The 16,649-nt window shown below is 43.6% G+C and overlaps 1 protein-coding gene across 3 annotated transcripts in view; it reads right to left on the bottom strand.

Moving 5' to 3' along the window:
* The window catches only part of LOC135509712 (LHFPL tetraspan subfamily member 6 protein-like), a 38,128-nt gene extending 29,049 nt beyond the window's left edge, over nucleotides 1–9,079 (bottom strand). For 2 of the 3 annotated variants that reach the window (XM_064930590.1, XM_064930592.1), the window contains exons 1-2: nucleotides 8,800–9,079; nucleotides 323–883 (exon numbers count right to left, since the gene is read on the bottom strand). In XM_064930590.1, the coding sequence (XP_064786662.1) occupies nucleotides 323–707 (385 nt within the window). In that variant the 5' untranslated portion in view covers nucleotides 708–883; nucleotides 8,800–9,079. Of the gene's footprint in view, nucleotides 1–322; nucleotides 884–3,657; nucleotides 3,713–8,799 lie in introns of all 3 variants that reach the window. The other variant, XM_064930591.1, reaches the window with a different exon arrangement.
* Between the last annotated feature and the right edge of the window lie 7,570 nt (nucleotides 9,080–16,649).

Below are 16,649 nucleotides of genomic sequence, written 5' to 3'. Positions count from 1 at the left end.
GATCTCCAGCGATTCTTGAGTCGACATTAATTCTAAGAGGGTACTCATTCTTTCAGCAAAACAAAAAAATCCCATGACTGAAATTTAATTTAATCTCAGATTGATTGTCTGTGGGGCCAAGTTAACATAAGAGATGGTAGCAGCAACATTGGGTACAACAAAAAACAAACAAAAAAACTATTTGGATAACTTTAACCCGCGCTCATCCATCCATCTATCCCCGACCAACCCACCCATTCCTCCACCAATCCATCCATCACTATCCAATTTTCAAATCACTTAAAAAGCAACAGCAGGCTGTGACTTGATGATTTTAACTTACCCCCCAAAAACTGGATGCCCCCAGCCACACGTCCAATGGTCCTGGAGATGAGATCAGATAAGCAGAATCCCATGAGGGCTGTGAGTGCCACCAGGAGCAACAGGCCACAGCCCAACCCGATTATCACCGTACAAATCCTCCATTCCAGACTAGGGATGCCCTGGAACGAGGCGTAGCGTCCACACTGCTCCAGCATCACCGTGGCCTGGCGAGCCTCATCACGCACCGGGTACGAGCACCTCCGGAAGGTCCCGAAGGAGACCGGTTTACCCATCTGGGACCCTAGGAGCCAGTAGGGCATGAAGAAACCCACGCAAGAGGCCGCCGCACACAGGAAGGAGAGCAGGGCCCACACCACCCCCGCACTCGTTAGGCTAGAAGCCATATCTCAGAATCTCAGTGACCAGCCACAACGATGACCACCCAATTTTAACTTTTGTTTTTTTCCTTCTCAGAAGTTCATTGCTTTTTATATGGACATCAGCAGCTGTTGTTGATGGATAATATCCAGGTTAAAACCAGCAGTGTTCCTCGTCCCACCTCTTCTCTGTGTGGTGATCCCTGGTGAGAAAGCGAAAGATAGAGAGAAAAGAAAGGGAGATGGTGAAAGAGTGAGAGGGAAAGAGAGAACGAGAGAGAGAGAGAGAAAGAGAGAGAGAAGAGAGAGGCAGTTGAATATATGAGGTTCAGACAGGAATGACAACTGTACTGCCACTGGATACATGCAGGTGTCCGGTTTGGAGCGTGAAGTAATTTAACTCTGCTGGTCGAATACTGCATAGCAACCGAGCAGTGCCAAAAGCCCTGGTCTGCCCTAGAAAATGTTTGTAAATAAATTAAGATCACCAGAACAATTTTGACCTCTAAAATTAGTGCATTATGATTAAGTTCAATCCCACACTGAATTATTTTAACATTCGCTAAAAATGTAGATATTTAAATAAATAGGGATCCATTAAGAACTACAACATTTGTTGTCACACAGGACCACGTGCTGACAGGCCAACCAGATATGAATTATATCAGCTTTAACATTTTAAGTTACGCCCCCGCAAAGCCAATATAATTTCCCAGTGAGAGGCTAGTTAAGGATCATATCACCTCCACCCACACAGACATTGTCGTGAAGAAGCTGCAACAGCACCTTTTCAACCGAAGGAAGCTGAATACATTTGGCTTGGCCCCTAAGACCCTCGTACAGGTGGACCATTAAGAGCATCCTGTCAGGCTGTATCGCCGCCTGGTATGGCAACTGCACCGCCCGCAACCGCAGGGCACTCCAGAGGGTGGTGCGGTCTGCCCAACGCATCACCGGGGGCACACTGCCTGCCCTACAAGACACCTACAGCACCCGATGTCAAAGAAATGTCAAAACGATCACCAAGAACATTAACCACCCGAGCCACTGCCTGTTCACCCCGCTATCATACAGAAGGTGAGGTCAGTACAGGTGCATCAAAGCTGGGATCGAGAGACTGAAAAACAGCTTCAATCTGAAGGCCATCAGACTGTGAAATAGCCATCGCTAGCCGGCCTCCACCCAGTACCCTGCCCTGAACTTAGTCACCGTCACTAGCTGGCTACCACCCAGCCACTCAACCCTGCACCTTAGAAGCTGATGTCCTACGTACATAGAATCACTGGTCACTTTAAATGCTTACATAGTGTTTTACTCATTTCCTACTCTTCTATCCTAGATATTCTACAGATATAATATTTAGTATATCCGCATACTGTCCATAATGTGTATAAATCATCACGTGTATATATATTTATACTCCGGAAACCAACATTGATCGTCCTAATATTTCTTAATTCCATCCTTTGACTTTTAGATCTGTGTGTATTGCTGTGAATTGCTAGGTATTACTGCACTGCTGGAGCTAGGAACACAAGCAATTTGCTGCACCCACAATATCATCTGTTAAATATGTGTATGCGACCAATACAACTTCATTTGATTTGCATTGCCATTTCGATATAAATGTAGAGTTACCACCCATGACTGCATTTGTTAGTGACAGAGATACGACTGTTGAATTCGTAAATGTGAGTGAACAAGAATAGCTGGACACAGTTTGACAGTGACACAGACATGGTGCATGAGACAACACTTTCCGGGAGTGGAGAAAGCAAGTTGGAAGCCCTTGCTGCGATCATGTGCAACATGGGGATGACAACTTTTCCTGAAAAAAAGACAACGAGAGAGTACATGGACTCTAGAACATGCAGTTGTGGAAAAGTGCTTAAGAACGAGAGGGCTGAAAATGTACCAAGGACAGTGACACAGACATGTGCATGAGACAAAACGGGAGTAGATTTGGGACCCATGCCAAAAAATGACATGCACAGCGAAACAACCAACCAGGCAAGAGAGGGAGATAGCGGCAATAATAGAATACCTGAGGAGACTAAAGAAAAGGTAAACAGCAGCAGAGGAAGAAGAGGAGAGCAGAGCTACAAGGGACTACAAGACACACTATGACAGCAACAATGCAGCCTGAGGTGTGCTGAAAACCACTGCAGGAACACGAGGGAGAGAGCTCAGAAAAGGGCAGAAATGTAACCCCTACAAGTTCACAAACAAACTACTAGGGGACAAAGAAGAGTAGAAGACGGCAATGCCCCAAGAGGGACCACCAGGAGGAATTTGACATGATGGAACCTGGACTGATAGAAGTGAAAGACATCATGAGAATGGCACGGGCAGAGTCAGCACCAGGACTAGGAGGGATCCCATACCAAGTGTACAAGAACTGCCCAAGACTACCAACAAGGCTCTGTAAGCTGTTGAGGGTTGTGTGGAAGAAAGAAAGAAAGAGGCGGAGGGCTTGAAGTCAGCAGAGGGATGATTCATCCCAAAGGAGGAGTCCTCACAAATCTCAAAGCTTCTCTTGAATGTGGAGGGAAATATTTTCTTTGCCATCGTAGGAAGAAGAATGACCAACTTCATGCTGGACAACAAGTACCGGTATACATTAGTGCAGAAGGGAGGAATCCTGGGAATATAAGGGTGCCTAGAACACACAAGTGCACGAACACGGATCATTACAGAGGCATTAGAGAACAAAGGACGCCTACAAGTAGCTGTCCTGTGGCTTGATCTTTCAAATTAAATCACATTTTATGTCACTTTTTTCATAAACAAGAGGTGTTGACTAACAATGCAGTGACAGAACTGGTCAGGAGCCCGCTATCCACTACATTGCCATCTGTACCAACACATGTGGCATTGTTTGTAACTTCTTTTTTAAACTTCTTTTGTACCCAATGTTGCTGCTACCCTCTCTTATGACCGAAAATAACATCTGGACATCAGAACAGCAATTACTCACCAGGAACGGGCAGAAACTTTTTTCCCCTTCTGATGAGCTTGACGTGAAGGACATACTGCTTTCCCCGGAACAGGTGCAAATCCCCATCATTTGCGTGAAGAGAAGTTGGAGAAAAAGAGGACGAATGAAGATTAAACTACAAATGGGGCATTAAAAATTGTAATATCTTATGCTTCACGTGGCTGAACGATGATGTATCAGCAGGATAGCTGAGTCTGGTAAGACAAGGGGGGCAGACTATCTATATTTCTAAACAACAGCTGGTGCACGATATCTAAGGAAGTGTCTAGGTTTTGCTCGACTTATCATAGAGTATCTCATGATAAGCTGTGGACCACACTATCACCTAGAGAGTTTTCATCTGTATTTATCGAAGCTTTCTACATACCACCACAGACCGATGCTGGCACTATGACCGCACTCAATGAGCTGAAATACGCGATAAGCAAACAGGAAAATGCACATCCAGAGGCGGTGCTCCTAGTGGCCGGGGACATGAATGCAGGGAAAATAAATCAGTTAACAAATTTCTATCAGCATGTTAAATGTGCAACTAGAGGGAAAAAAACAGTGACGGACCACCAACTCTCCACACACAGAGACGCATGCAAAACTCTCCCTTGCCCTCCATAATTATATCCTCCTGATTCCTGCTTACAAGCAAAAATTAAAGCAGGAAGCACCAATGACTTGGTCAATAAAAAAGTGCTCAGATCAAAAGCTACAGGACTGTTTTGCTAGCATGTTCCAGAATATGTTCCAGGATTCTTCCTATGGCATTGAGGAGTTTAACACATTGATGAAGCCAATGACTGATAAGTGCCTCGATGACGTCGTCCCCACAGTGACTGTATGTACATACCCTAACCAGAAGCCATGGATTACAGGCAACATCCGCACTGAGCTAAAGGCTAGAGCTGCTTTCAAGGAACGGGACTCTAACCCGGAAGCTTATACGGAATCCCGATACGCCCTCTGACCAACCTTCAAATAGGCAAAGCGTCAACACAGGGCTCATAATAAATCGTACTACACTGGCTGCGACGCTCGTCGGATGAAGCATGGCTTGTAAAACCATTACAGACTATAAAGGGAAGCACAGCCAAGAGCTGCCCAGTTACACGAGCCTACCAGACAAGTAAAACTACTATGCTCGCTTCGAGGCAAATAACACTGAAACAAGCATAAGAGCATTAGCTGTTCCGGACGACTGTGTGATCACGCTCTCCTCAGGTGAGTAAAACCTTTAAACAGGTCAACATTCACAAGGCCAGACGGATTACCAGGATGTGATGAGCTGACCAACTGGCAAGTGTCTTCACTGATCTTTTCAACCTCTCCTTGTCCGAGTCTGTAATACCAGCATGGTTTAAGCAGAACACCATAGTGTTCTTGGGCACAGGGACAAAGGTAACCTGCCTAAATGAAGTGCTTTTGAAAGGCTGGTAATGGTTCACATCAACACCATTACCCTAGAAAACCTAGACCCACTCCAATTTGCATGCCGCCCTAACAGATCCACAGATGATCTCTATTGCATTTCACACTGCCCTTTCCCACCTGGACAAAAGGAACACCTAGGTGAGAATGCTATTCATTGACAACAGCTCAGCGTTCAACACCATAGTGCCCTCAAAGCTCATCAATAAGCTAAGGATCCTGGGACTAAACACCTCCCTCTGCAACTGGATCCTGGACTTCCTAACGGGCCGCCCCCAGGTGGTAAGGGTGGGTAACAACAAATCCGCCACACTGATCCTCAACACAGGAGCCCCTCATTGGTGAGTGCGCAGTCCCCTCCAACACCATCATTAAGTTTGCAGATGACAACATTGGTAAGCCTGATCAACAACAAGACATCCTATAGGGAGGAGTTCAGAGACCTGGCTGTGTAATGCCAGGACAACAACCTCTCCCTCAACGTGATAAAGACAAAGGAGATGATTGTGGACTACAGGAGAAGGAGGACCGAGCACACCCCCACTCTCATCGACAGGGCTGTAGTGGAGCAAGTTGAGAGCTTCAATTTCCTTGCTGTCCACATCACCAACAAACTAACATTGTCCAAGCACACCAAGACAGTCGTGAAGAGGGCACAACAACACCTATTCCCCCTCAGGAGACTGATAAGATTTGGCATGGGTCCTCAGATCCTCAAAAAGTTATACAGCTGTACCATCGAGAGACTGGTTGCATCGATGCCTGGTATGCAACTACACTACAGAGTAGTGTAGCCAAACGTCCTGCCATCCAGGACCTATATACCAGGCAATGTCAAAGGAATGCCCTAAGACACCAGCAACCCTAGTCATAGACTGTTCTCTCTGCTAACGCACGGCAAGTGATACCGGAGCACCAAGTCTAGGTCCAAGTGGCTTCTAAACAGCTTCTATCCCCACACCATGTGACTCCTGAACATATAATCAAAATGGCTACCCAGACTAGCCTCTTTTACACCGCTGCTGCTCTGTTATCTATGCATAGTCACTTTAATAACTCGCACATTGACTCTATACCGGTATCCCCTGTGTATAGTCTCACTATTGTTATTTTATATTTTTTTAACTTCATTGTTGGTTAGGGGCTTGTAAGTAAGCATTTCACTATAAGGTCTACTACACCTGTTATATTCGTGTGACTAATACAATTTGATTTGAAATAGGTAACTATAACAACGAAAAATAACCTGTGCCGTCCTACGGGACGACTTTGACGAGTTCATGATGAGACTCATTGTCGGGGACTACACCCCCAATTTGCAGAGGTTGGAGGTGGGGATTGTCACCAGGTGTACAATATCTGTCCATTTTTGCTGCAGCAATCCATTTCCTTGTGAAGTCAGCTGAAAGACCAAGCAGAGGACCCACCATGAAGTCCAAGGTACGGCAACCAAGATGGATGCTTGAAGATCCCAAAAAAAATCGTCACGTGGGCTAGGATGACCTTTAAACCAAGCAAATCACAAAGCCTGGTACTGAAAAAAGGCAAAGTGGACGACAGCAGCGGTTCAAGTTGGAATGGCAGCGAATTCCACCGCTGACAGAAAAACTAGTCATGAGCCTAGGGAAGTGCTTTGACAACTCTGACACAGAAAGTGTTGAAAGGCCAACTGACCAGGCAAATGAATGGATGCAGAGGGTGGGAAAAGTGGTGTCCCATGAAAGTGCAAAGCCTGGTGCTACCAGCTTGGAAGTCTGTCCAAACTACTCTTGCTCCTCCTGGTGTATACGAAATCCCAATGACAACGGTGGAATCAATAGAAAGGAAGATCAGTGGTTACCTGAGAAGAAGGCTTGGTGTACCCCAGAGTTTCAGTAACAAGCCTTTACAGCAGGGGTAAAAAGCTCAGCTTTCAGTCTGAGGCCTGCCGGTGGAATTGCAGGTGACCAAAGCAAGGCAGGTCCTAATGCTACGGGAATGCAAGGACGGGAAAGTAAGGAAAACTGGGATTGAGGGCCGCACTGGGAGGAAGTGGTCAGCAACATCAGCAGTGAAGAGTTGGAAGCAAGACTACACCACAAAGACATTGTCAAAACCGTGGCCTTAGGATGCCTGGGTATTGGCTGTGTGAAACAGGTGTCCTGGACTAGAGCAAGTACATGGAAGAGAAGGGACCTCAGGCTGACAGAGATACGGTACATGGTGGAGGAGGGAGGGCAAACCATTGCAGTTGGGCTGAGGCAGCAGGGCAAGTTGACATGCGGAGAAGGAGCCAGGGAGAGGAAAATAATAAGGGCTGACATCTAGATGATAGGACCAGCAGAATAAAGTTTGTTTTCCGCAGCATGTACGATGTATTACCAAGCCTGACAAACCTTGTTGTGTGGGTACTAAAACAAGACCCAAACTGCGCTTTGTGTGAAAGATCAGCCAACCTCGAGCACATACTATAATCCTGCAGGAAAGCACTGATGGACAGTACTGGTAGAGACACGACAAGGTCCTGACAGCAATAACATCCCAGCTGGAGGACGCAGCCAAAAAGATCAGGCCAAAACAGAAAGGACCAGGCTTCATCCATTTTTCAGTAGTGAGGAACAATCAGCTGGCACCCCATGAAAGTTGCGGACTGGGCGTTACGAGCTGACCTCGGAAGACGCCTAATCTTCCACCAGAACATCATTAACACATCACTCAGACCAGACCTGCTGATCTGGTTGAGGAGCACAAAGAACACCATCATGCCCGAGCTGACAGATCCATGGGAAGGAGAGGATTTAGAAAGTCTGAGAGGAAGCTGTTGAAGTACCTGGTAGTGGACGAATGCAGAGACAAATGTTTATCCGTGGAGGTTGGGGCAAGAGGCTTCCCAGACCAGTCTCAGTGCAAGGCACTAAGTATCTTCGGAGGAAAGGGAGCACAGAGGAATAGGATATGTTGTACAATTGGGCAGGAGGCAGAGAGGACATCACAATGGGTGTGGCTGAAGAGGGAGGAGCAGTGGTTAAACCAACCTGGCTCAGATCAACCCGATCGCGTCGGACAGTGTAGTGAGAAGCCCCAAAACACCTAATGAAGAGGGGACCTTACCTGAGGATTAGCCAAGAGCAGCATACTCGCTGTCTGCAGGTAAAATATTAGTGTTTAAGTTCATTTTTTAAGTGTTTCACTTTTGCCTTCCACTTTTGACATTAGAGTATTTTGTGTAGATACATTTTTTTATACATTTTTTATACAATTAAATCCATTTCAACCCCACTTTTTTCCCACTTTGCAACACTACAAAATGAATTAAAAGTCATGGGGTGTGAATACTTTCTGAAGGCACAATATAGCGCCATTTAATAATGCAAGTAGCAAATCTTGACAAAGTCAATGTGCCCTTCATTTCAAAGGGTGGTGAATTTTATGAGATGTAATTAACACAAGTAATAATTATAATACATTACTACATAATTATAATACTGCATATGGGCTATACAATTTAGACGAGCTAAGCATGACTAATAATAACCCAAGGCAATCATATGGATATTATTTTTATGTAATGGCCTGACAAGTCTGCAGTGTTTGATTCCTTATCAGAAGTTGATATGACAATCAGTACCCCTCATGCATAGGTGCTTATTTTCGAGGCTAACAGACAGTGTTTGGCATTCTGTTCAAGTAATGCAAGGTAAAAAGATTTTTTTGAAATCTTACGTTTAAATTCCTCAACGTTATCCCAAACGGCAGATGATAGCTGAATGTAAAAGTTCAATGGAGTTGATGAAGAGCCGAGCAAAAATAAAGCTCTCCTTTATCGCAAAAATATCCATGACAAACTCCCTCAGTTAAACAACTGAAGTTAGGATAGGGACCAATAACGGAAAATACCTTTATCGCAACAAACAGAGTAACATTCGGAATGACGAACGCTTGATAAAAACAATTCTGTGAGAATGAGTAGGGGAGAGAGGAACCTTCAATATGCGAATCTCCGCCCAGTGGGTTGGTTCCGGTGATATCTATAAACCCTGAATTGCTTATTATGTAATGTCCAATGAGAGGCTTTCAAGCCACTGGCCGCCATATTGGTACTCCCCAGGAAGCGTAGTCCTCAATTGGAATGAAAGGAATTCTAAATTATTTTAATAAAAACAAACGTATTTAGGTATGTATTTGTTGTAGTTTGGAGAGTAACATTAGTACTCTGTAAAAATAAGTGCTTTAAGGAATATGTTTTTATATTTTTATGTATTTAACATTTGTATGTTTAGTTCACATAATATAAATTAAAAGTGTGCATTAAGGTGTCTGTAAAAGAATATACCTGGCAAAACGAATGTAGACATTTAATAAATGCATTTCTATAGCTTCTAAAATATTTTTTTACTACAGTATCAAAATGGAGTATCAAAATGGCTGCATGGTGGCTTCAATACAGCACCCCTGTATGTATTCTATGGTTAATACATATCAATTTTTTAAAGTGCGCAAATTCTCTGCCTGGCTGCAAACTGGTTCTGTAATCTAACCACGGAAAAGGGTTTTGTAAAACCATGGTGCACATTCTGCTTGGGTAAATACACTGCTACAGATGTAGGATCTTAATTTGACCACCCCATTGCAGGATAACTTTTCTGTAGGCCTGTTTAAAACGTGTAGTGTGTTTGAGGTATAAAAAAGCCTCGGGAAGTTTGTAATTTTCACTTAGAAATAATAGACATGTTTTTGCCTTGAGAAAAATGTATCAACCCCTATAAAATGTCCATTAATTATAATCTACATAATAATTCACAATTCCTGTTGCTGCAGGATTATTTTTCTGCTGTAGCAAACTGGCTCAAATTAAGATCCTACAGCTGCACTTGTTCTTAGGATAATACAAATAATAATAAGACCTCTTATAATAACATGTTCTTATGAATTACAAAGAGCCTTCCACTCCCCGCAATAACCATAGTTTTATATTGGCTCAATGAATGCAAAATATTTTTGCAAGCTAGCGTTAAAATTTACCTTAAATTGATGTAGCCAAGGTAGTATAAATTAGTATAACTTGCTAGTTTCCAGTGCTGGAAAAAGTACTCAATGACTTGAACAGTGGTGGGAAAAGTACTCAATTGTCATACTTGAGTAAAAGTAAAGATACCTTAATTAATAGAAAATGACTCAACTAAAAGCGAAAGTCACCCAGTAAAATTAGTAAAAGTCTAAAAGTATTTGGTTTTAAATATACTTGAGTATCAAAAGTAAATGTAATTTCTAAAATGTACAAAAGTAAAAGTACAAGTATAAACCATTTCATATTCCTTATATTAAGCAAACCAGACGGCACAATTTAATTTTTTGTATTTATTGGCGGATTAACAGCTAGTAATGCCTCTGCCGAGCCGCTTGATTACTTCCCCACCCCGTGTCTGGAAGAAACTTAACTCAACGCAAAGGACCACAAACCACTGAAGTGAACAACTGTGAGTATTTGTTTTGTACTAAGGGATTGTGCTGAGTAAAGATGTAACAATTCACCGGTCCTTATACTCCCCGATTGAAATGTTGAAGATCGGAGTGCATCGCTTCACAAACACCAAATATAGTATGCATCTTATTTATATTACATAATGTTTTCTTTACGAAAAACACCTTGCATCTTACGTGACAGCGTACACGTACTCTCCTCTCCTTCTATCATAGGTTGTCTAGTCAAGCTGCACACTACCCAGCTTTACATGCTGACCAACCTGAGTTTGACAACATTTTCTTTTAGGCTTTATTAGTTCGATAATTTGCCAGGTTATTGTTGTCTATGCCCTCTGGAAAGATAGCGCCGGAGGGAATGGCTTCCGTTTTATTGGCTCTTAACCAACCGTGCTATTTTGTTTGTTTTTTCGCATTGTTTGTAACTTATTTTGTACATAATGTTGCTACTACCGTCTCTTATGACCGAAAAGAGCTTCTGGACATCTGAACAGCGATTACACAACTTGAATTGGACAAATAATTTTTCTTTAATGAGTCGGACAAGAGGGATTTACTCCAAACACCCGAACAGGCCCTAATTCCTGTCATTCCGGGGAGAAAGAGACAGAGGTTTCACGGAAGGAGATCGGGGTGCCTTGTGAGGATCCGGTGACGAGTGGCTAATCTGCCTTTGCCATCGGTACTATTGGCCAATGTAGAATCACTGGGCAATAAAGTGGACAAATTAAAAGCATGTAAATACTACCAACGGGACATTAAAAACTGTAATATCTTATGTTTCATTGAGCCGTGGCTGAACAACAACATGAATAACATACAGCTGGTGGGTTATACATTGTATCGGCAGGATAGAACAGCAGTCTCTGGTAAGACAAGGTGTGGCAGTTTATGTATATTTGTAAACAACAGCTGGTGCACGAAATCTAAGGACGTCTTGAGGTTTTGCTCGCCTGAGGTAGTATCTCATGATATGCTGTAGACCACACTATCTACCTAGAGAGATTTTTTTTAAATCTATATTCTTCATAACTATCAATTTACCACCACAAACTGATACTGGCACTAAGACACGCACTCAATGGGCTGTATACGGCCATAAGCTGACAGGAAAATGTGACCTTGTTTTAAAACAATATGTGTAACAATGTTAGCTGTGTTGCCACTGCAGACTTTTAATGTTATGTATCAATGCACTGGTATGCATTGGTGTATGATTGAGTAAGCTAAAATGCACAAACTAGACTTTAGTACATTACAGTATAGCACAATAAAGTACAGTATACATTACTGCATGCTAATTTAATGTACTTTATTATGCTAACTGTACTGTACTATACAAATTAAAAGACCATTTCAGTATTTAGAACCCTAATCATATAAATGCCATGTTATAAAAGGATGAAGACCCTTTTTTGAAATATCACTAGGTTTTGAGTAACTATCTGCAGCAGCAGTTGTCTTCCTGAGCATCTTCCTGGGATGGAAATAGCAACAAAGGCTCCAAAAACACACAAATACCTACTTTTACAAGCTGCAAAGTTCTCGTTACCATGGTGCAGGTCTGTAGATCTTGTAGAAATGAACATCTTGTAATTCTAAACATAATCTGCATTGATCTGTGGTGGTGAGTGTTTGAATGAGGCATTGATGCGAGAAAGCAGTCTTGTTCAGGTCATTTAAATACATCCGGGTACCTCAAGCACACTGGTAAAAACACTGGAGTTGCAGTAATTAACATTTACCAACAGATGGCATCACTGTGCCATAACACTATGCCTTTTATAAAATAGGACCGGAGCTGTCAATTCACTAACTAAACAAACCTAGTAATAATTTACAACATGAAGACTTGAGGTTTTCTTCACGTATCAACTTATTCACATTTTGACAGTCTCTTCACTTTCCCCCATTTTTTATATCTATGTCTGTCAAAAATCCCTATTGGGAAACCTACAGATGAAGTACTTTTGGTGGCTGAGATAGACGCCTGCAGCGTGAAAACACAGGGGGCTTGTCTGCGAGGACTGTGAGTTCCCGCACAGGCATGTCACCTGACACTCTAAGGGGAGTACTGATGGGCGCGGCCGACCTGTGATCCCCTGGCTCTTCGCCCAGTGCCTCATGTGACTTGCTGGGGTTCCGTCCTTTGTCCTGCAACCATCAGGGCCTGCGACAGGTCAACCCTGTCACAACGTTACAGGGATCCATTCACTTTGACCAAGCAGGAGCATGGTGCAACTTTCTGTACACAGGATCCGAGTCTCCAGAGGCCCGTCCGGTCCCCTGGCAGTGGCTTCATCCGCACTGTTTCACCCACCCTGAGCTCAGGTAAGTCTTTTGCTGATTTGTCGTAGATGAACTTGGAGACCTGTCTTCTGTGATGTAGCTTCACCAGCACGTCTGTCACCCCACAGGGCCCCAGGAGAGTGTTGGCTACTGGCAGAGCTGCTTTTAAGCACCGTGCCCTGAGGCACTGTGCCGGGCTGCTAGCCAAGCCTTCTGTTGGGTTATTGCGCCACTGCAGGATTGCTTTCCAGGCATCTTTGCCCTTTCGCAGAGCCTTTTTTTGCAGAGGTTCTTTGCGATTTTGACTGCTGACTCCGCCTTCCCATTAGCTTTTGGGTGTCGTGGCGATGAGGTGACTTGCACAAATTCTCATTCTACAGCAAATGTTTGGAACTCAAATCCAGAGAATTGGGCTCCATTATCTGAAATTAGACTATCTGTCTGGCCATAGTGGGCAAACTGAGCCTTGCAGCGTTTGATTGTTGTCTCTGCTGAGAAGTCGGGGAAGAGGTCAATCTCCCAGAAGTCTGAGTAATGATCAACTACCAGCAGAAAGTCTTTGCCACTGTGCTGGAAGAGATCGAGACTTACTATCTGCCAGGGGTGCATCAGTAGCTCGTGGGACATCATCGTCTCTCTCTGTTACTCAAAGGCACATTCACTACAGCTATTGACATAGTCTTTGATTTCACTCTGCATTCCTGGCCAATACAGTGTGTCATATGCTTGTCTGTAACAGGCATCACCCCCTATGTGACTTGAGTGCACGCGCGCGCCAACATCTCAGGGTGCAGAGACCAGGGAATAACGAATCTCTGATCCTTGAATATTACTCAGTTTTGAACACTGAGCTCCTCTTTGACTGGCCAATAGACTGGCCAATATTCTCTGACGACTAGAGCATTTTCTTCTCTGCAGTCGGGCCAGCCCATCAGAATCACAGACCTCAATGCCTGGAGGTGCTCGTCCCTGTCTGTGTGCTGTCTGATTTGTATAAGGCGCTGGTCCGTAACATTGAGGTCGTCAGCCTGGTTGATGTGTTCAACATCCACTTGCTCTGTTTGTAAGCTGCACACTGTGTGTTGTTCAGACATGATGCGCGTGTGTGTGCCTGATGCAGTAGCCCTGCTGAGCGTGTCACTCACATACATCTTTGGCCCTGGCTAATACACCACCTTGAAGTTGTAGCTTTGTAGGGCCTGCTCTGCAGTTTTTTCGGGGCATTCAGGAGAGGCTTGCTGAATATAGCAATAAGGGGCTTGTGATCTGTCTCTGTGGTAATATTGACACGCCCGCACAGGTAGTGGAGGAAACGTTGGCATGCAAACACAATGCTGAGGCACTCTTTCTCTATCTGGGGATAGTTCTGCTCCGAGTGAGTGCCCTAGAGGCGAATGCCACAGGCTGGCCCTCCTGACAGGTTTTTATGTCAGATGGGGTGTTGCATTGCCAAGACAGCGTTCACTTTCTCAGGATCCAGCTTCAATCCGGTGGAGGACAAGATGTGCCCATGAAAGTGACTCAAATTGCAGTTCCTATGCGTTCCACTAGATGTCAACAGTCTTTAGAAATTGTTTCAGGCTTGTATTCTGATAAATGAGGGAGTAAGACCAGTCTAAATGAGTGGAACCTTGTCGTGTCACAGAGCTTTTTCATGTGCAATCCCAAGAGAGTCCCTTTCTTGTTTACCTTTTATATTGACAACGTTATTGTCCGGTTGAAATATTATAGATCATTTAGGCTAAAAACAACCTGAGGATTGATTATAAAAATTGTTTGACATGTTTCTGCTGGGCTATGTTCTCAAATAATCGTAAGGTATGCTTTCGCCATAAAGCATTTTTAAAATCAGCCACCGGAGTTGGATTCACAAGAAGTGAATCTATAAAATCTGTTTTGCTTTCTGAATTTTTATGAGTGTTTCTGTATTTGAATTTGGCGCTCTGCAAACTCACTGGATGTTGGCCAGGTGGGACGCTAGAGTGGGACGCTAGTTGGGACGCTAGGTGGGACGCTAGTTTCAGCTTGGTGCTACTCTGAGTGAGTTTGTCTCTGGGCGCGAGCCTCCTTTTGTCTTTAAGGCTCATAGCATTACACGTGGCCCCCAAATCTAGCTGTGGTCTATTATTAAGTAGTATACTGACAAACCACTTTTTTCCTTGTGCCCCTATGCACTCGCTAGCATATACTGTACATCCTTAGTGCTATTGTTGCCTTCATCTGTATTTGTTTCAATTGAGTGCACTTTACCCTCTTTTCTCTTGCTTTTCATGCAGACCCTTGTGAAGTGATTAGCTGTACCACAGAATTAGCATATTTTCCCATAGGCTGGGCAGTGTTCTTTTCCCCGTCCATGAGAAATACCATAATATCTGCACGTATTGGGGTTGTCTACTGCAGAGTTGACTGTATTATTAGCATTAGCTGTGTCAAAGGGGAATTTCTTTACTGGCAATGTAGCATTGACATTGTCAATATGTTGCCTTTCTCGCTCTATGGACCTTATCCGTATATCAGTAAGCTCTGCTGCACAGCATGTCTCCACTGCCAAGACCAGTCTCAGGTCCCGTTTTCTCAGCAAACGTCTGCGCGTGCCATCATCAGCTATACCAAGCACTATCTTATCTCTGATCAGTTCATCTCTTAAAGCACCATATTCACATGTAGCTGCCTTTTCCCTTAGCCTGGTGATGAAGCTGTCAATGGACTCCCGTCCTCAAGGTTTGCAACAACTGAAAACATAACGCTCGTAGATAACGGCTTAAAGTAATGTTGAAGAGCATCAAGAATAACTGTTGCGTTACCTTGCTGAGATGCTGTTAGGTTCAGGTTGTGTTTGTATTCGACTCTCATTATAGACCTCAAAGTGACAGCCACTACATCATCGTCCTTTTCAAGAAGTCCTGTTGCATTGTCCTCGTATTCCAGTTTGTGCTCCAAACTCCACTGAGCTTCATAATGGCTCGAGGGGGAATGTTCGCTGCCATGTCTAACCGGTGCTAACAACACTGAAGCTAACTGCAAACTAAGCTCAGCAAAAAAAAAATCCCTTTTTCAGGACCCTGTCTTTCAAAGATAATTCTTAAAATTCCAATTAACTGAACAGATATTCATTGTGAAGGGTTTAAACACTGTTTCCCATGCTTGTTCAATGAACCATAAACAATTAATGAACATGCACCTGTGGAACGGTTGTTAAGACACTAACAGCTTACAGAAGGGAATCCAAATTAGAGCATGACAGACGTAGGTTTACAATGTTGAGAAATAAGGTGATGAAAGAAATCAGACAGGCCAAGGCAAACTTTTTTATTAACATAAATTGATCTGGGAGAATCTAAAAAAGTTAACAGGGAAAGACCACAGTAACACTGCAAAAAGACTAAAAATCATGGTGAATAACAATCTAACACAGGATGCAGTCGAAATAGCAATAACCTTCCATTTCTACTTTATTGACTCTGCCAGGGTATTGACACAGAACCCCTCCGCTGGTTTCTTGGCCTCAGTGCTAGTGAATGTATGAATGTGAATGACACTCAACCTGTCTTCATCATAAGGGAGGTTTCTGAGTCAAAGGTGAACAAGGTGATTAGCTCACTAAAGAACTCTAAAGCCAAAGATGTGTTTGGGCTGGACTCTACCTTTCTTAAAAACTACAAAGAGTCACTCATTGGCCCCATTACTAAGGTCACCAACACATCTGTTGGTCTGGGGGTGTTTCCAAGGGTATGGAAGTCGGCCATAATAAAGGCCATCTTTAAATCGGGCGACCCTGCTGACGTGAGTAACTACAGGCCCAT

This window comes from Oncorhynchus masou, chromosome 22, assembly GCF_036934945.1.
Source record: "Oncorhynchus masou masou isolate Uvic2021 chromosome 22, UVic_Omas_1.1, whole genome shotgun sequence".
NCBI lineage: Eukaryota > Metazoa > Chordata > Actinopteri > Salmoniformes > Salmonidae > Oncorhynchus > Oncorhynchus masou.
Note: the sequence above shows the minus strand (reverse complement) of the source record. Positions and strands in the feature narration are given on the sequence as shown.